Genomic DNA, 17,593 nt, shown 5'->3' on the forward strand with positions numbered 1-17,593 from the left:
TCATGATGCCTGACTGAACTAAAACTGCACGCACTTACGGAATCCGTATCCTTCCATTCCCATCCTATTCATGTATTTGTCTAGATGCCCCTTAAATGCTGCTATCATACCTGCTCCCACCACCTCCCCAGGCAGCGCATTCCAGACATTCACCACCCTCTGTGTAAAAAACTTGCCTCACACATCTCCTCTAAACTTTTCCCCACGCACCTTAAACCTTGGCTTTTCTACCCCAGAAAAGAACATCTGACTATCCACTCTGTCCGTGCCACTCATAATCTTGTAAACCTCTATCAGGTCGCCCCTCAACCTCCGTCGTTCCAGTGAGAACAAATCGAGTTTATCCAACCTCTCCTCATAGCTATTACCCTCCAGACCAGGGGACATCCTGGTAAACCTCTTCCAAACCCTATTTCTGAATTCCTGAGCAGGAACACGGCAAAGCAGCAGGATTTACTGCGAGCTCCAGCGGGGAACTTCATATGTCAAGCCAAGCCTCAATAACATGTCGCTTGTTGATCGCCTGACAGGACAGCCCGATGGTGGCAGGAGGCCACTGCCAAAGGTCCACGAAAGTGGTCCTTGGCCCAGTCAGTACTTCTGATAGGGAATCCCAGAGCCAGGGAGACCCAATGTTCACTTGTGGGGCTTGAGGAAGAACACCTATTCCTCCTGGCCCTCAGAAACACTCAGCAGGAAAGGTGAAACGCGCTTCTCCATTCCCTGGCTCCTGTCGCCGACAGGTGAGGTTTGGTGGGCAAGTCACAACTGCTTCCTTGCTCAGGCCTCAGGATAAAACAACAGATTGGGCTCTGCTGACATCAAGCCCATGCTGCAAACTTAATAAGGATCCCCTCTCCCTGCTCCCCACTTCAGCTTGGGGCCAATTCCTGCACTTATTAACGCAGTCAAGCAGATCAGGAGTGGGAAAGCCCCCAAATCCATCGTCACCTTAACTGTCTTCCCAGTGACAAATTCCCAGTGTCTTGCCAGGCCAGGCAGGAGAGGTAAAATCAAAATCATTGCACTTTTTAAACTCGTAGATGGAGGTTGTGTTGTGATCTTGTTTTTTATTGAATTTGTAGCTCAAAGATTCTGTACAAACTGCAGGTGGATATCATGTGACATCATTCTCTTAAAGAGCGGGGACAGTGGGTGGAACTAGATATGAGAATTATGCAACACTGATCTCAGTCCTCTGGCAATCGGATGACAGAGTCTATTCATACTGAGGCGTTCAGTATAGAGAAAGGCTACCTTGTCCTATTAGCTGCTTGATCTTTTCCATTCACTGCTTCAGAGCTCCTGCTGCAGCCTCACTTTTATTAAATCCCAACTGTAGCCCAAAGCCAATATTTAGCAATTTGAATAGAATACAGTGCTCGACAGCACTAAACATGATCTGCTTGGAATCAACCCGGAATAAACTCTGCTTCTATCAACAGGTAGATGGAGGAACGCCAGGCTTGGGATCACAGCTTTCCTGCTCGAGACGGTTCCAACACTTCCAATTTAAACATCCGGTTAAAATGAGAGGTTCGCAGCACACAAGGGGGGGGGGGGGATGGTTGGGGGGGGGGGGGGGGGGGGGGGGGGGGAGGTCAGCAGCAGGTGACCGCTTGAAAACTATAGGCTTAACTTTGAAATGTAGCCTAGTGACAGCAATACTAATGCTGTGCCTTTGTCAATCTTAATCTGTGGCAATCTGACTACAGGATTGCTGCACCTGTATTTCTGGTCATACACTCTGCAGCTGTTGAATGATGCCTTCTGAAGTAGCCCAGCAAAACCACTCAGCTGCAAGAGCAATTCTACAAAGCATCACCAACACAATGGTGACAGTGATACAAAAAGGCAGCCGCTAACACTTCTTCACAACTACCAGGAATCTCCTAAACACACTGAACAGATTTTGTGTAAATTATGAAATAACGAGCCACATCATCACAGAATCCTTCCAGCACAGAAGGAGGCCATTTGGCCCATCGAGCCTGCACCGACAACAATCCCACCCAGGCCCTATCCCTGTAATCCCACATACTTACCCTGCTCATCCCCCTGACACTAAGAGGAAATTTAGTATGGTCCATCAACCAAACCCACACATCTTTGGACTGTGGGAGGAAACCGGAGCACCCAGAGGAAACCCACGCAGACACGGGGAGAATGTGCAAACTGCACACAGACAGTGACCCGAGGCCAGAATTGAACCCGGGACCCTGATGCTGTGAGGCAGCAGTGCTAACCACTGTGCCGCCACATAAGAAAACTGAATTAAATTGGAGAAAATAACATGTGGCTAAGCTGCAAGAAGGTGGACAGCGTCTTATTGTTTCCTACCGGCATATATGAACCAGTATTGGTCTACAATCTTGTGGTGTGATGTATTTGCTGTTATTGTTCATGCACATTGTCAACACTAAATAAAGATATGATTCCCTTGGGGAGGCGATGGCCTAGTAGTATAATTACTAGACTATTAATCCAGAAACCCAGCTAATGTTCAAGGGACCCGGGTTCGAATCCCGCCATGGCAGATGGTGGAGTTTGATTTCAATTTTTAAAAATCTGGAATTAAGGATCTACTGATGGCCATGAAACCTGTGTTGATTGTTGAAAAACACCATCTGGTTCACTAATGTCCTTTAGGGAAGGAAATCTGCCATCCTTACCCGGTCTGGCTTACATGTGACTCCAGAGCCACAGCAATGTGGTTGACTCTCAACTGCTCTCTGGACAAGGGCAACTAGGGATGGGCAATAAATGCTGTTTTGTGGAGATGCCGGCGTTGGACTGGGGTGGGCACAGTAAGAAGTCTCACAACACCAGGTTAAAGCCCAACAGGTTTATTTGGTAGCAAAAGCTTTCGGAGTGTCGCTCCTTCCTCAAGTGAAGAAGGAGCAACACTCCGAAAGCTTGTGCTACCAAATAAACCTGTTGGACTTTAACCTGGTGTTGTGACAATAAATGCTGGCCAGTGACGCCCATGAATGAATTGAAAAAAGGCTTATTGTTCTTCCATCTATCTTCTTAAACACGCTAGCATTCTCTTCAAATATTGACAACTACATTTCAGCTTCTTGAGAAACAATGTTACAACTCTTTGGCACAACACCTATCTGTTACGCTGTAACACCTATATGTTAGGCTGTTCATGACTTACACCCAATTCAAATCAATATCAGTCACAGCATGAGGAGTCTTGTTATGCAGTATCCATCTGTCACACATCTGTATCAATTGATGCACATGACAGAAAGGCATTGTTCATTTGGTAAATAAACAATCACATCAGTTCTACATTGCTAAAACACTGACTTGACGCATGTTGCCAGACTACTCTGCAACATCTGGCAGGCAGAGCAGAAAATCTAGATAGCCTTGGCACCTCTTGCTGTTGATCAGGTCTGTAAGCTTACAGCCTCTTCACGCAAACTTTGTGCGTTTTACTTTTGGTTTCGACAGCAATTTGGAACTGGGTAATGTGTACAATATGAGTGGTTGAAAATAAACAGGACCAGTTCATCTATTCAATTCTGAAGACCTCTGCAATGTAAGCTCTTCATTCCTCCAGCAAGGGTCCAACACTTCCACAAACATTGCATTCTCTTTACCATAATGCAAACGTCAGGTGAAGAGTAAAATGTTCACTTTAAGAATCATGTTCTCAGGGCTGACAGTTCAGCTATGATTAGGTTTGCGTTCTGCCAATCGGCTTTTCTTGAAAACTATTTTTCTAAATACATTTCAGCAACAATAAACAAAATATTTTATGGGTCACTGGGGCAGATATCTTTTACAATTCCCTATTAATTTGATGAATCATTTTAGTCAATCAGCAGCGGGTTATATTCCTGTCCCTGTTTTACTTCACAAGCCATGTGAAGATGTTAACCACTGTTATTGCCTCTAGCACCTCAAATTATTGGTGTATTATTTCATGCATGCTCTGTCTTTTTATCAATTACTTTTGAAGTAATGTTAATAGACTAGAAAATTGAGACATTTATGAAGTATAGGCAGTGTTTATGAAAAAAAATCCATAAAATATGACAAAGGCAAAGCCTTGATAAAAGCTGCTTTTTAATAGATTATGGCAAAGTGATCCCGCCAGAAGCTGACAACTGACTCCTCTGAGATCACTCATTTTTATGGGATTAATTTTTTCGTACTATAAATGAAGTTAAGCATCCTAATTGATCTGTACACACAGTACAGTATTTCAGCACAGAACCTTATAACCTCTGTTATGCTGATCCTTAGTTAATTATCTCCCACTGATAACTGGGAAAGACATTCCGACTAGGAAATTAAACTGATCGTTCTCCTGACTTAGCCTGAATTTTATCCGACCTAGGATGATTCTTTCCGATGATCAACTTTGGTGTCAATAGGAGTTTGTAATTTATCCCATCAATTTTATTGACTACCAAAGGGGAACAGATACTTAAAAGCACAATTTGGCTAAAATACTCAACAGAAAAGTTAATGAGCTATAAATTATAATCCCCTACAATAATTATGACCAAGGCTTTAGGCAAAATGTTCTCCAGAGATTACTAAAGTATGAAAATCATTATTCTATCATTTTCACTGTGAAACACAAAGACTATCGTCACTTCTGCAAAACTGGATGATGTGCAATAGAAATTCTTACACCTTTTGAGATTCTGGCTCTGAATCTTCCGAGTGGGTTGGATTTAAGTCTCTTCCCTGATTTTTAAGAGTCCTAGGCTGGAATTCTCCCATCTCCCATGACTGTTCCCAACGGTGGGGGAGTCCAGAACTAGGGGTCATAGTTTGAGGAGAAGTTTTAGAACTGAGGTGAGGAGAAATTTCTTCACCCAGAGGATGCTGAATGTGTGGAATTCACTACCACAGAGTATAGCTGAGGGAAAAGCGTCGTCTGATTTCAAGAAGAAATTAGATACAGCTCTTGGGGTGAAAGGCGTCGAGGGATATGGGGGGAAGGAGGATCAGAATATTGAATTCCATCGATGACCAGCCATGATCACAATGAATGGTGGAGCAGGTTCGAAGGGCCGAATGGCCTCCTCCTGCTTCTAGTTCCTATGCCTCTCACACTCCGCCAATGCAGCCAGCGAGAACGGAGAGTTTGGCGCCCAGCCAAACCTCCATTCACTGCAGCGGGACCGGAGAATCCCAGCCGCGGATGAGGTCGAAGAATTCCAGCCCCAATTGGGATTTTCGTAGTCCCATTCTGGTTTATAATGGGAATGATTCCATATTGCGGGACCGCTTCTGCATTTAGCACTAATCAATGCTTAAATACAAATCCAGCACTGCTTTTCACATTTTAAAAAAAAATAGACCTTTTCATGCACGATGTCTCGAGGCACAACAGTATGAGGGGACAAGCAAAAGAGGCAGCATTCTTTAAAGCAGAAAATCAGCCCACTGGTGATTCTGGCACCTGGATGGGTTTTATTAACAGAACTAAAAGACTTCTGCCTGCAGGTACCTACAGCTGCCTGCAGCAGATTATAGTACCATACAGAGGTGACAGTTGTTAAAGCTCTGTTGATAAATACCTCTATTGCTGCCATAGCATATAATTTCACATATTAAAGATATGATGTTCTGAATCAATTTTAATGACACAAATCACTTAAATGTTATTAACATGCTGTGATTAAAATGGTTATTTTGCATCAATGCAAAAAAGTCTTGTTCTTAGCACAATACACACAACTGCAACAACATATGATTTTCTCTTGTGGTTTCAAACATAGTTAGCAGTAGTACTCACCTCCCTACAGGAACATCATGAGCTGCAGGCTAGTATGCTAATTAGCTACCAGAGTTGAGAAGTGCTCTTGGTAAAACATCTTGCTTCCTCATATGCTGAGTTTGCTATCGCAACACTGAGTCTAGACTCAGAGAAAGTACTTATTAACTTCAGAAATTATGCAAGTCTTGACTTGGAGTCTTGACTCCAAAGATGTGCGGGTCCGGTTGATTGGCTATGCTAAATTGCCCTTAGTGCCAGGGGTTTAGTAGGGTAAATAAGTAGGGTTATATGGGTAGGGCCTGGGTGGAATTGTGGTTGGTGCAGACTCGATGGGCCAAATGGCCTCCTTCTGCACTGTAGGGATTCTATGACTCGTGTAATTTAGCACAGGAAGGATAATCCTTGCTTTTTTTTTGTTCATTCATGGGGCATGGGTGTCACTGGTTGGCCAGCATTTATTGCCCGTCCCTAGTTGCCTTTGATTGAAACAACTGAGGGCTTTTTAGGCCATTTCAGAGGGTAGTTGAGAGTCAACCACATTGCTATGGCTCTGGAGTCTGGACCCAGTAGGTCAGACTAGGTAAGGACAGAAGATTTCCTTCCCAAAAGGACATTAGTGAACGAGATGAGTTTTTCTGACAATTGACAATGGTTTCATGGATTCTTAATTCCAGATTTTTTTTAAATTGAATTCAAATTCCACCACCTGCCATGGCAGGATTCGAACCCGGGTCCCCAGAACATTAGTTGAGTTTCTGGATTAATGGTCTAGCGAAAATACCACTCGGCCATCACCTCCCCGAATCACTTACCTAATCAGTCCTTAACCCCCCCCAAATCACTGCTTACCTTGACTGACTGGCTGTAAGGTCCTATGTTGGCAGGAGCCCAGTGTGAAATACTCTGGACATGCATGACCTCCTTTTGCTGTTGGATTGCATCCTGTGAAGTGAACTCATTTTTGTGCACAAGGCAATCAATTTGAAGTGGCACTCCAGCAGGTAGTGGGGCCTCCACACAGACCCTAGGAAAAACACAAGGGGAATAATCTTAGAATAACCTTATGCGTCGTTTCAACTTTAGCACTTTCACTGAGCCCGCGAAGACATCAGGAAAACCAATTTGAAACCCCGCAAGGAAATTTAAAAGGCTTCCCCAACTCAGTCCAGTGATTGGCTGCACAGGTCATTGCAGCAAGTCAACCCCTTTGTGTTTTTGTTATACATAATGTAAATCTTGCAGAATGATAGCTTTAGATTTATGCTGCTTGCTTTGGGCTCTGAATGAAATTGAGATGATGTTCTGGGGGTAGATGTAGCTTTTCAGAACTTTAGAGAGTTCCTGCCTTGAACTTCCTGCAGTATGACTGTGACTGTGCTTCACAGGTGAGTCATGGGCTATTCCACACATTTGGAATGTATTTCATCCATGGCCTCAGGAAAAGATGGCACAGGTTCAAAAGACTGAATATCTGATTGCTTCACCATATTTCACAAAGTGTACAAAAGTTGTTCATTTCTAATACGATGATATATATCAACATTCACATCTGTTGAGAGCAGACAGTTAGCTGGGGTTAAACACTGTCAGACGCCCCCGTGGAGATTCTTCAGCATCTTCTGCTTTTGAATTAGCTGGCATTTCCGTGCTTGAAGTCTGGCCAATGACATCTAGCTATAGCTCTCAATTCAGGATAACATTTATTCACAACACAAACAAAAAACTACTGGAAAATCTCAGCAGGTCTGACAGCATCTGTAGAGAGAGAATAGAGCCAATATTTCAAGTCTGGATGACTCTTCATCAGAGATTTTCCAGCATTTTCTGTTTTTGTTTCAAATTGCAACGTCTGCAGTACTTTAATCTATAACATTTGTTCAGTTGGATGATTTACACAACATATGCACACACACGCAGACACACACATCCTTGAAGATACGCTCACATACACTCACATGATCAGTAACATGCAACGCTTACACAAGTGTCAAAACTGCGACATTATGTATTGCCACTTTGAGATGGTGCAAGAAATTGAGTGAATAATCGATGTCTTTTTGTACTCTTTCTGATGGTAATTTCAGCTATTAGATGTGGATTAAGCTATATTGAAAAACGATAATGTATTGAAATTCAATGGCTGTTTTTGCAAGTTTAAGTGAGAGATATTGTGAGCTTGGCATCTGGACACTAACTGCTTGTGTTCTGAGCTCACTCTATGGTTGTATCCTGATTATATTAGCACCAAACCACTCACTGCTTGGTTTAGACTTCATATTCCCAAACTACAACTGCATCATTTATTATTTAATCTCAAACTGGACGAAAAACGTGAAATCAGATAGTGAAGGAATTGTAGAAATACAGACAAATGAATAGATTCCGCATTCCCATCCCATATCCCAGCCCCACATTCCCATCCCAAATCCCAGCCCCGCATTCCCATCCCAAATCTCAGCCCCGCATTCCCATCCCAAATCCCAGCCTCACACTCCCATCCCAAATCCCAGCCTCACACTCCCATCCCAAACCCCAGCCCCGCATTTTCATCCCAAACCCCAGCCCCACACTCCCATCCCAAATCCCAGCCCCGCATTCCCAATTCAAACTCCAGTCCCACACTCCCATGCTAAACCTTGACTGACCTCCTGGAACAAAGAACAAAGAAAATTACAGCACAGGAACTTTGGCTCTCCAAGCCCGCACCGACCATGCTGCCCGACTGAACTACGACCCCCTACCCTTCCGGGGACCATATCCCTCTATTCCCATCCTATTCATATATTTGTCAAGATGCTCCTTAAAAGTCACTATTGTATCTGCTTCCACTACCTCCGTTGGCAGCGAGTTCCAGGCACTCACCACCCTCTGTGTAAAAAACTTGCCTCGTACATCTCCCTTAAACCTATGCCCCCGAGTAATTGACTCTTCCGCCCTGGAAAAAGCTTCTGACTATCCACTTTGTCATAATCTTGTAGACTTCTATCAGGTCACCCCTCAACCCCCGTCGTTCCAGTGAGAACAAACCAAGTATCTCAAACCTCTCTTCATAGCTAATGCCCTCCATACCAGGCAACATCCTAGTAAATCTTTTCTGTACCCTCTCCAAAGCCTCCACATCCTTCTGGTAGTGTGACGACCAGAATTGAACACTGTATTCCAAGTGCGGCCTAACTAAGGTTCTATAAAGCTGCAACATGACTTGCCAATTTTTAAACTCAATGCCCCAGCCGATGAAGGCAAGCATGCCGTATGCCTTCTTGACTACCTTCTCCACCTACATTGCCACTTTCAGTGACCTGTGCACAGGTCCCTTTGCCTATCAATACTCTTAAGGGTTCTGCCATTTACTATATATTTCCTATTTGTATTAGACCTTCCAAAATGCATTACCTCACATTTGTCCGAGTTAAACTCCATCTGCCACCTCTCCACCCAAGTCTCCAACTGATCTATATCCTGTTGTCTCCTCTGTTGGTCCTCATCGCTATCTGCAAATCCACCAACCTTTGAGTCATCCGCAAACTTACTAATCAATCCAGTTACATTTTCCTCCAAATCATTTATATATATTACAAACAGCAAAGGTCCCAGCACTGATCCCTGAGGAACACCACTTGTCAAGCCCTCCATTCAGAAACGCACCCTTCCGCTGCTACCCTCTGTCTTCTTTGACCGAGCCAGTTCTGTATCCATCTTGCCAGCTCACCTTGGATGCCATGTGACTTCAACTTCTGCACCAGTCTGCCATGAGGGACCTTGTCAAAGGCCTTACTGAAGTCCACGTAGACAGCATCCACTGCCTTACCCTCATCAATCATCTTCGTCACTTCCTCAAAAAACTTGATCAAGTTAGTGAGACATGACGACCCCTTCACAAAACCATGTTGTCTCTCACTAATATGTCCACTTATTTCCAAGTGGGAGTAAATCCTGTCTCGAAAAATCCTCTCCAATAATTTCCCTGCCACTGATGTAAGGCTCACCGCCTGTAATTACCTGGATTATTCTTGCTACCCTTCTTAAACAAAGGAACAACATTGGCTATTCTCCAATCCTCTGGGACCTCCCCTGTAGCCAGTGAGGATACAAAGATTTCTCTCAAGGCCCCAGCAATTTCCTCCCTCGCCTCTGATCATAAATTGAGCCCACACTCCGTTCTGAACTCATGGTGCAAATTGTGATCATCCAATGATAGATCGTGTTGTGTTTATAAATCACATTCTCCCTCTCATAAGAGAATAGATCACACATTCTGATGACAAATCAGAATCCACATTATCACATCCTGAATCACATTTGAATTTCTCATTTCAGTCCACTCTCTGAAAACAGGTGAGAGTTGATAGTCTGGCTGCAAATTACAACATGAAACCTTGTCCACATTCCAATCTGAAATTGGAGTCCACATTCACAGAACATCTTAATTCAGAACAGATATTCACTTAAGAGAGTTACAATTCTCGACCTGAGATAGGGTTTGATTTGATTTATTATTGGCACATGTATTAATAACTGTAACACTACATTCTGCACTCTCTCATTTCCTTCTCTATGAAAGGTATGTTTTGTCTGTATAGCGCGCAAAAAACAATACTTTTCACTGCATGTTAATCCATGTGACAATAATAAATCAAATCAAACCAAAATCAAATCAAGTATACAGTGAAAAGTATTGTTAACATACAATAGTTTCACCCATAGGATAATCTGAATTAGAGGATCACACAGAAGTTATGGCTCGCGATAACCTGAAAAACGATTACGTACCATTACAAGCCAGAGTAAAATACTTTCTTGTCTAATTTTTAGGGGTTAACCCAGAAATCAGCACATATAAACGAGTGAGTTTTGAGGGTAAGGTTGGAAAATTACAGTTGTTTTTCTTACTTGCAATCTGAGAATATTCAAGTGTGTGAAACAGTGAAGACTAAGCATCAGTGGACTTTTACAATGTAACTGATATATTACCTTGCAGGTGGGCTGAGACTGAAGTAGGACTCGTAGATTGGGTTTATGATACCAAAATCACTCATGTCCTTCACGTACAGGTAAAGTAGGACGACATCTGATAACTTGTACTCTCTCACTGACAACTCCGCTAGGAGAAAACAAAAAGTAATCACCTGTCAACCAAATAAGTAAAGGTTTTGCAGCAATATCTTCTGAAGGAACTCTCACCATCCCATTTATTTTCTCTTTCTGTTCTGATTTGGGAAGAGTGCTACTCAATTGTGCAAAGATGTGAAACGTTTATGCGGGAAAGTGAGTGCTTCCATTGGAGGAAGCGAATGCAGAATGTATTTACGGTGATGCTCATCTTTATCTCACATAAACCACTGCGCTGTAAAAGTCAATTTGGTCATTCTTGAAGAGAATCTCCTGCTATCACAGCACGATGGTTTTATTATTTCCTTTCTTCAGACTAAGAAGGACTACAAGGAACACAAAGATTGATTTAGAATGCATGCACACAACCCACAAAGTGTGGTGAATAGCTCAGTGAGCTACAAGCTCACACACCCACGTGGAAATGTGATATAATTGTAATAAGAGAGTGAGGATTGGATGCTCAATATTCACGGATACAAAAGATAGGGGAGGAAAAAAGAGTGGGGGTCGAGTGACAGTGCTGATTAGGGAAGACATTGTAGCTTTGGAAAGAGAAGGGGTCCTTGAGGATACAAGGACAGAATCCACTTGGTTTGAGTTGAGAAGCAAATATCTGGAACTGTTCCACAGAAATAGTGAGTGAGTGAGTGAGTAAGAAGTCAGAACTACAGATTGGAGTTATTGGGGAACTTTAGCAACCCACATTTTGATTGGGAGCAACATTAGAGTGAAGGATAAGTAGGGGCAGAAACTTCTGAAATGTGCCTGGGAGAACTTGCTTGACCAATATTACAGCACAGGAACAAGCCCTTAGGCCCTGTTGGCCCTAGTCCAACTAGGAAGGAGGCACTGCTGAATCTGGTGCTGGGGAATAAGGTGGACCAAGTGTCTTTGTGAGAACACTTGGTAAGAGTGATCATCATAGCAGAAGGCTCAGTCATAGAGTCATAGTCATTTACAGTACAGGAGGGCGGCCATTTGGTCCATCAAGCACGTGCCAGCTCTCCTTGGAGCAATCCAGTCAGTCCCATTCCCCCACTCTATCTGCAAAACCCAGCAAGTTTATTTCCTTCAATTGCCCATAAAAAGTCCTTCTGAAATCATTGATTGGCTGCTTCCATCACTCTTACGGGCAGCAAGTTCCATGTTAAAAGCAAATTACTGCGGATGCTGGAATCTGAAACCAAAAGAGAAAACGCTGGAAAATTTCAGCAGGCCTGGCAGCGTCTGTAAGGAGAGAAAAGAGCTGATGTTTCGAGTCCAGATGACCCTTTGTCAAAGCAAGTTCCATGTTGCTGTGTTAAAAAAGTTCTTCTTACATAACTTCGGCATCTCTTGCCAAAAATCTTAGATTGGTGTCCCTGTCAGTTAATGGGAACAGCTTTTCATTGAATAGAATCCGTACGGTCCAGAAAAAGGCCATTCAGCCCATCGAGTCTGCACCGACCACAATCCCATGCAGGGCCTATTCCCATAACCCCACACATTTACCCTGCTAATCTCCCTGATACTAGGGTCAATTTTAGCATGACTAATCAATCTAACCCGCACATCTTTGGACTGTGGAAGGAAACTGGCACACCCAGAGGAAACCCACTTTGTCTACCTTATCCAAACCAAGTTCACCTCCATCAAACCTTGCCAGAACCTCTTTTGCTCCAAGGCAAATAACCCCAGCTAACCTTGTAGCTATGATCTTCCACCCCTGGACCATTCTGCTAAATCTTCCCTGGTCCCTCACATCCTTCCTAAAGTGTGGTGACCAGAACTGGATGCAATACTCTGGTTCTGGTCTAACCAGGGCTTTTTGTAAGATCAGCATAATTTCCTTGCTTTTGGATTCAATAAGTCTATTTAAGAAGCCCAAGACAGTATATGCTTTGTTAGCCACTCTTTTGCTTTGTCCTGCCACCTTCAAACATCTGTGCACATCCACCCCAAGTCCCTTTTCTCCTGCACACGTTTTAGAACAGTGTCATCGAATCGATATTGCCTTTCCCAAACCTTTCTGTCAAAATGCAGAAGCTCACACTTCTCTGTGTTAAATTCTATTTACCACGTGCCTCCCCACTTTACCAGACTATTTACATCCTGTTGCAATCAATTAGTATCATCCTCACTGTTTGCCACTCCTCCAAGTGCAATGTCATTGCAAATTTTACTGTGTATTCTAACATCCAAGTTATTTGTAAATGAGACTAGCGCTGAACCTTGGGGAACACCTCTGTCTACTTTCGCCAGTTTGAAAAATAATCATCTCCCCCAACTCAATGTTTTCTATTCTTAAATCAAATTTTCATCCAAGTTGAGAATGATCCTCCTATTCCATGACCAACATTTATTTTAATCAGACTTTTATGTGGTACTTTGGCAAATGCTTTCTTAAAATCCATATAATCAACATCCACCACATTTCTCTTCATCATCCTTCGCTGTTACTTCATCAAAAGCCTGTTACGTTAGTCAAACACAATCTGCCCATTGCAAACCCATGACTCTCTTTAATTAACTCAAATCTGTCTCAGTGCCTGTTGATTCTTTCCCTAGGTATTGTTTTTAAAACCCGACCCATCACTGATGATAAACAGGTGGGAGGTGAGGAAGAACTTTCTTTCTTTACACAGTGGTTGAGAATGATTTGGAACTCGCTGCCTATGAGCGTGATGGAAGCGAACATAATCACTGATTTGAAAATTGGGAAATTGGGACTGACTGGATTGCTCACCAAATAGCCTCCTTCTGTGCGATAATGACTCTACGACCTGGGTTCAAATCTCATCACGGTAGATGGTGGAATTCGAATTCAATACAAAATATCTGGAATTAAGAATCTACTGATGACCATGAAACCATTGCTGATTATTGGAAAAACCCATCTGGTTCACTAATGTCCCTTAGGGAAGGAAATCTGCCATCATTACCTGATCTGGCCTACATATGACTCCAGTTTGAGTTTAAGTTTATTTATTAGTGTCACAAGTAGGTTTACATTAACACTGCAATGAAGTTACTGTGAAAATCCCCTAGTCGCTCTGGCGTCTGTTCGGGTACACTGAGGGCCAATGCACCTAACCAGCACATCTTTCAGACTAAGGGCCACAGCAATGTGGTTGACTCTCAACTGCCCTCTAAGGGTAACTAGGGATGGGCAATAAATGCTGGCCAGCCAGCGACACCCATGTCCCACGAAGGAATTTTAGAAAAGTTAACAGCATGCTTACCCTAAATCCCAGAATGTAATTAAAATACCCTTTATTCTACAATGCACAACGAAAGAAAGATGAATTCCATCAGGATGTGTTATGCTTTGGTTGAAGATTTCCAATATGCCTATCATCGTCACGTATACCATTACACTGGGAACAATAGGCTAAATGCACCATTTTCTCCAAGCAAGTGGTCAGGTTCTCACCCTAACCCAACGGCTGAAGACAGTGGTATTTTTCAAATTTATGCCCAAAACCTGGGCCAAAGGGCCTGTTTCCAAGGTGTAAACCTCTATGCCTCTGTGACCTCGCTGAATGCATTATTTTAAAACGTTCTGGGTAGAAGTGTTCTCCAAGGTTTTTCTTTGCTGAAATAACAAACTATTCCAACTTCTGAAATCAACTCAAAACACACACTGAAATTAAAGAGGATTAAGGAAGTACCTTGTAGCAAGGAAAACGTCTGCTCCGCTGCATCCTTAATGCTTTTCCCTCCCATGGAAAAACACGTTCCGCTAATCCACTGGTATCCTTTTTTTGTTTTCCCAGACCAATAATTTAATTTCTCTGAAAGAAAATAAACCACAAATTTGCAGTGTAAATATATGCAGGATGGTGAATTCTTCTGTCATTCGACATCTAAAATCACGTAGCATTCTGGAAGACCTAATCTCAGAATGGAACAGCCCGAAGCGCCTCGATCAAAGTCTATTTGCAACCCCAGCATTACACTTATAGACACCTATATACACACAACCTGACAACATACACTGATTTAAAACAAATCATGACTATTCTACAAAGGTACAACACTGGAGCTATGCTATTAATTTATTGCTGCAAGAAATTACTGCAGGGATATCTTTTTATTGTGACAGAAACATTTCTATTCTAACTGGACATTTGAACTTGAAGCTTCGTGTTAACCTACTTATGTAAAACAGTTGAATCACAGTTTACGGCTAAAAATAACCGGTAAGAATACGGTGAAAGCACCTCGAGCAACATGTGTTGCCAGTGCCTGTGAGAAAATGCTCCCTCATCTGCCACACTTCAGGTTATACAACTCGGCAAGTAACTTCTTCCCAACCGGAAACCATGGATGAACAGGGATATCCACTGCTTGCTGAAGTCCAGGTCTGAGGCGTTCAAGTCAGGCGACACTGACCTGTACAAGAAATGATGTGGAGATGCCGGGGTTGGACTGGGGTACACACAGTAAGAGTTTTAACAACACCAGGTTAAAGTCCAACAGGTTTATTTGGTAGCAAAAGCCACCAAATGTTGCTACCAAATAAACCTGTTGGACTTTAACCTGGTGTTGTGAGACTTCTTACTGTCTATACAAGAAAGCCAGATACGATCTAAGGAGATCCATCAAAGATGCCAAAAGGCAATACCGGACCAAGCTAGAGTTCTCAGTTAGCCACACAGACCCCTGGCGACTATGGCAAGGTCTGCAAGACATAACAGGCTACAAGATGAAGACATGTAAAATCGCCGGCTCCAACGCACCCCTCCCTGATGAGCTCAATGAATTCTACGCAAGAGGTCAGCGAGAGCATGCCCTCCACCCTGGAAGAACCTGTATCTGGGGTCACAATTGCAGATGTCAGAGCAGCTTTCTCGAAGGTCAACCCACAGAAAGCGACTGGCCCGGATGGGGTACCCGGACGAGCACTCAGATCCTGCGCGGATCAGCTGGCGTGGGTATTCGCAGACATCTTCAACTTCTCTTTACAACAATCTGAAGTCCCCATCTGTTTTAAGAAGACGACCATCATCCCGGTACCTAACAAAAACCAGGCAGCGTGCCTTAATGACTATTGTCCGGTGGCTCTGACATCCATCATTATGAAGTGATTCAAAAGGCTAGTCATGGACGAATCAATTGCAGCCTTCCAGATTGCCTGGATCCACTACAGTTCGCATATCACCGCAACAAGTCCACAGCAGTCGCCCTCTCTCTGGCCCTGCACTCCAACCCTGGAACACCTAGATAACAAAGCCACCTACGTCAGACTCCTATTTATTGACGACAGCTCAGCCTTCAACATCATTATTCCTACGAAACTCATCTCCAAACTCTGGCCTGGGGTTCGGCTCCTCCATTTGCGTCTGGATCCTGAACTTCCTAACTCACAGACCACAATCAGTAAGGATAGGCAACAACACCTCCTCCACGATCATCCTCAACACCGGTACCGGTGCCCCACAAGGTTGTGTTCTCAGCCCCCTACTATACTCCTTATACACCCATGACAGTGTGGTTAAATTCTCCTCCAATTCGATTTTCAAGTTTGCTAACGACACCACCGCAGAGGGACAGATCTCAAACAATGATGAGACAGAGTACAGGAATGAGACAGAGAATCTGGTGAACTGGTGTGGTGATAATAATCTCAACCTCAATGTCAACAAAACGAAGGAGATTGTCACCGACTTCAGGAAGCGTAAAGGAGAACATGCCCCTGTCTACATCAATGGGTGCGAAGTAGAAAGGATCGAGTGCTTCAAGTTTTTAGGTGTCCAGATCACCAACAACCTGTCCTGGTCCCCCCATGCCGACACTATAGTTAAGAAAGCCCACCAACACCTCTACTTTCTCAGAAAACTAAGGAAATTTGGCATGTCAGCTACGACTCTCACCAACTTTTACAGATGCACCATAGAAAACATTCTTTCTGGTTGTATCACAGCTTGGTATGGCTCCTGCTCTGCCCAAGACTGCAAGAAACTACAAAAGGTTGTGAATGTAGCCCAATCCATCACGCAAACCAGCCTCCCATCCATTGACTCTGTCTACACTTCCCGCTGCCTCAGCAAAGCAGCCAGCATAATTAAGGACCCCACACACCTCAGATATTCTCTCTTCTATCTTCTTCTGTCGGGAAAAAGATACAAAAGTCTGCGGTCACATACCAATCGACTCAAGAACAGCTTCTTCCCTGCTGCTGTCAGACTTTTGAATGGACCTACCTTGCATTAAGTTGATCTTTTTCTACACCCTAGCTATGAGTGTAACACTACATTCTGCACTCTTTCGTTTCCTTCTCTATGAACGATATGCTTTGTCCGTATAGTGCGCAAGAAACAATATTTTTCACTATATGTTAATACATGTGACAATAATAAATCAAACCAAAAATCAAATCAAACATTTGCGCCACACAAGTGCCAGTCAATGATCATCTCCAATTAGAGAGAATCTACCCGTCTCCGTTTGACATACAATGGCATTACTGCTGCCGAATCCCACGCTATCTACATCCTGGGAGTTACTGTAGACCAGAAGCTGAACTGGACCAGTCACATAAACACTGGTGAAAACAGTAGGTCCAAAAGGCTGAGAATTCTATGGCAAGTAACTCAACACCTGTCTTCCCAAAGCCTGTTCACCATCGACAAGGCACAAGTCAGGAGTGTGATGGAATACTCTGCACCTGTCCGGGTGAGTGTAGCTCCAACAATACTCTAGAATGATCACACTATCCAGGACAAAGCAGCTCTATTTCATTGGCAT

At 43.4% G+C, this 17,593-nt stretch overlaps 2 protein-coding genes across 3 annotated transcripts in view; both read right to left on the reverse strand.

Annotated features, from left to right (window-relative positions):
• aqr (aquarius intron-binding spliceosomal factor) overlaps positions 1 to 17,593 on the reverse strand; it is a 255,999-nt gene that overhangs the window by 235,557 nt on the left and 2,849 nt on the right. The gene's annotated exons all lie outside the window — the stretch shown is intronic.
• Positions 1 to 17,593, reverse strand: part of dph6 (diphthamine biosynthesis 6) — a 251,929-nt gene that overhangs the window by 96,485 nt on the left and 137,851 nt on the right. For both annotated transcript variants that reach the window (XR_013499972.1, XM_078233271.1), the window contains exons 10-12: positions 14,515 to 14,637; positions 10,724 to 10,853; positions 6,602 to 6,776 (exon numbers count right to left, since the gene is read on the reverse strand). Coding sequence is in view for 1 of the 2 variants with exons in the window: in XM_078233271.1 (XP_078089397.1) it covers positions 6,602 to 6,776; positions 10,724 to 10,853; positions 14,515 to 14,637 (428 nt within the window). In the remaining variant the exon portion in view is untranslated. The remainder of the gene's footprint in view (positions 1 to 6,601; positions 6,777 to 10,723; positions 10,854 to 14,514; positions 14,638 to 17,593) is intronic.

The sequence above is a fragment of the Mustelus asterias genome, chromosome 18 (genome assembly GCF_964213995.1).
Source record: "Mustelus asterias chromosome 18, sMusAst1.hap1.1, whole genome shotgun sequence".
NCBI classification, from domain to species: domain Eukaryota; kingdom Metazoa; phylum Chordata; class Chondrichthyes; order Carcharhiniformes; family Triakidae; genus Mustelus; species Mustelus asterias.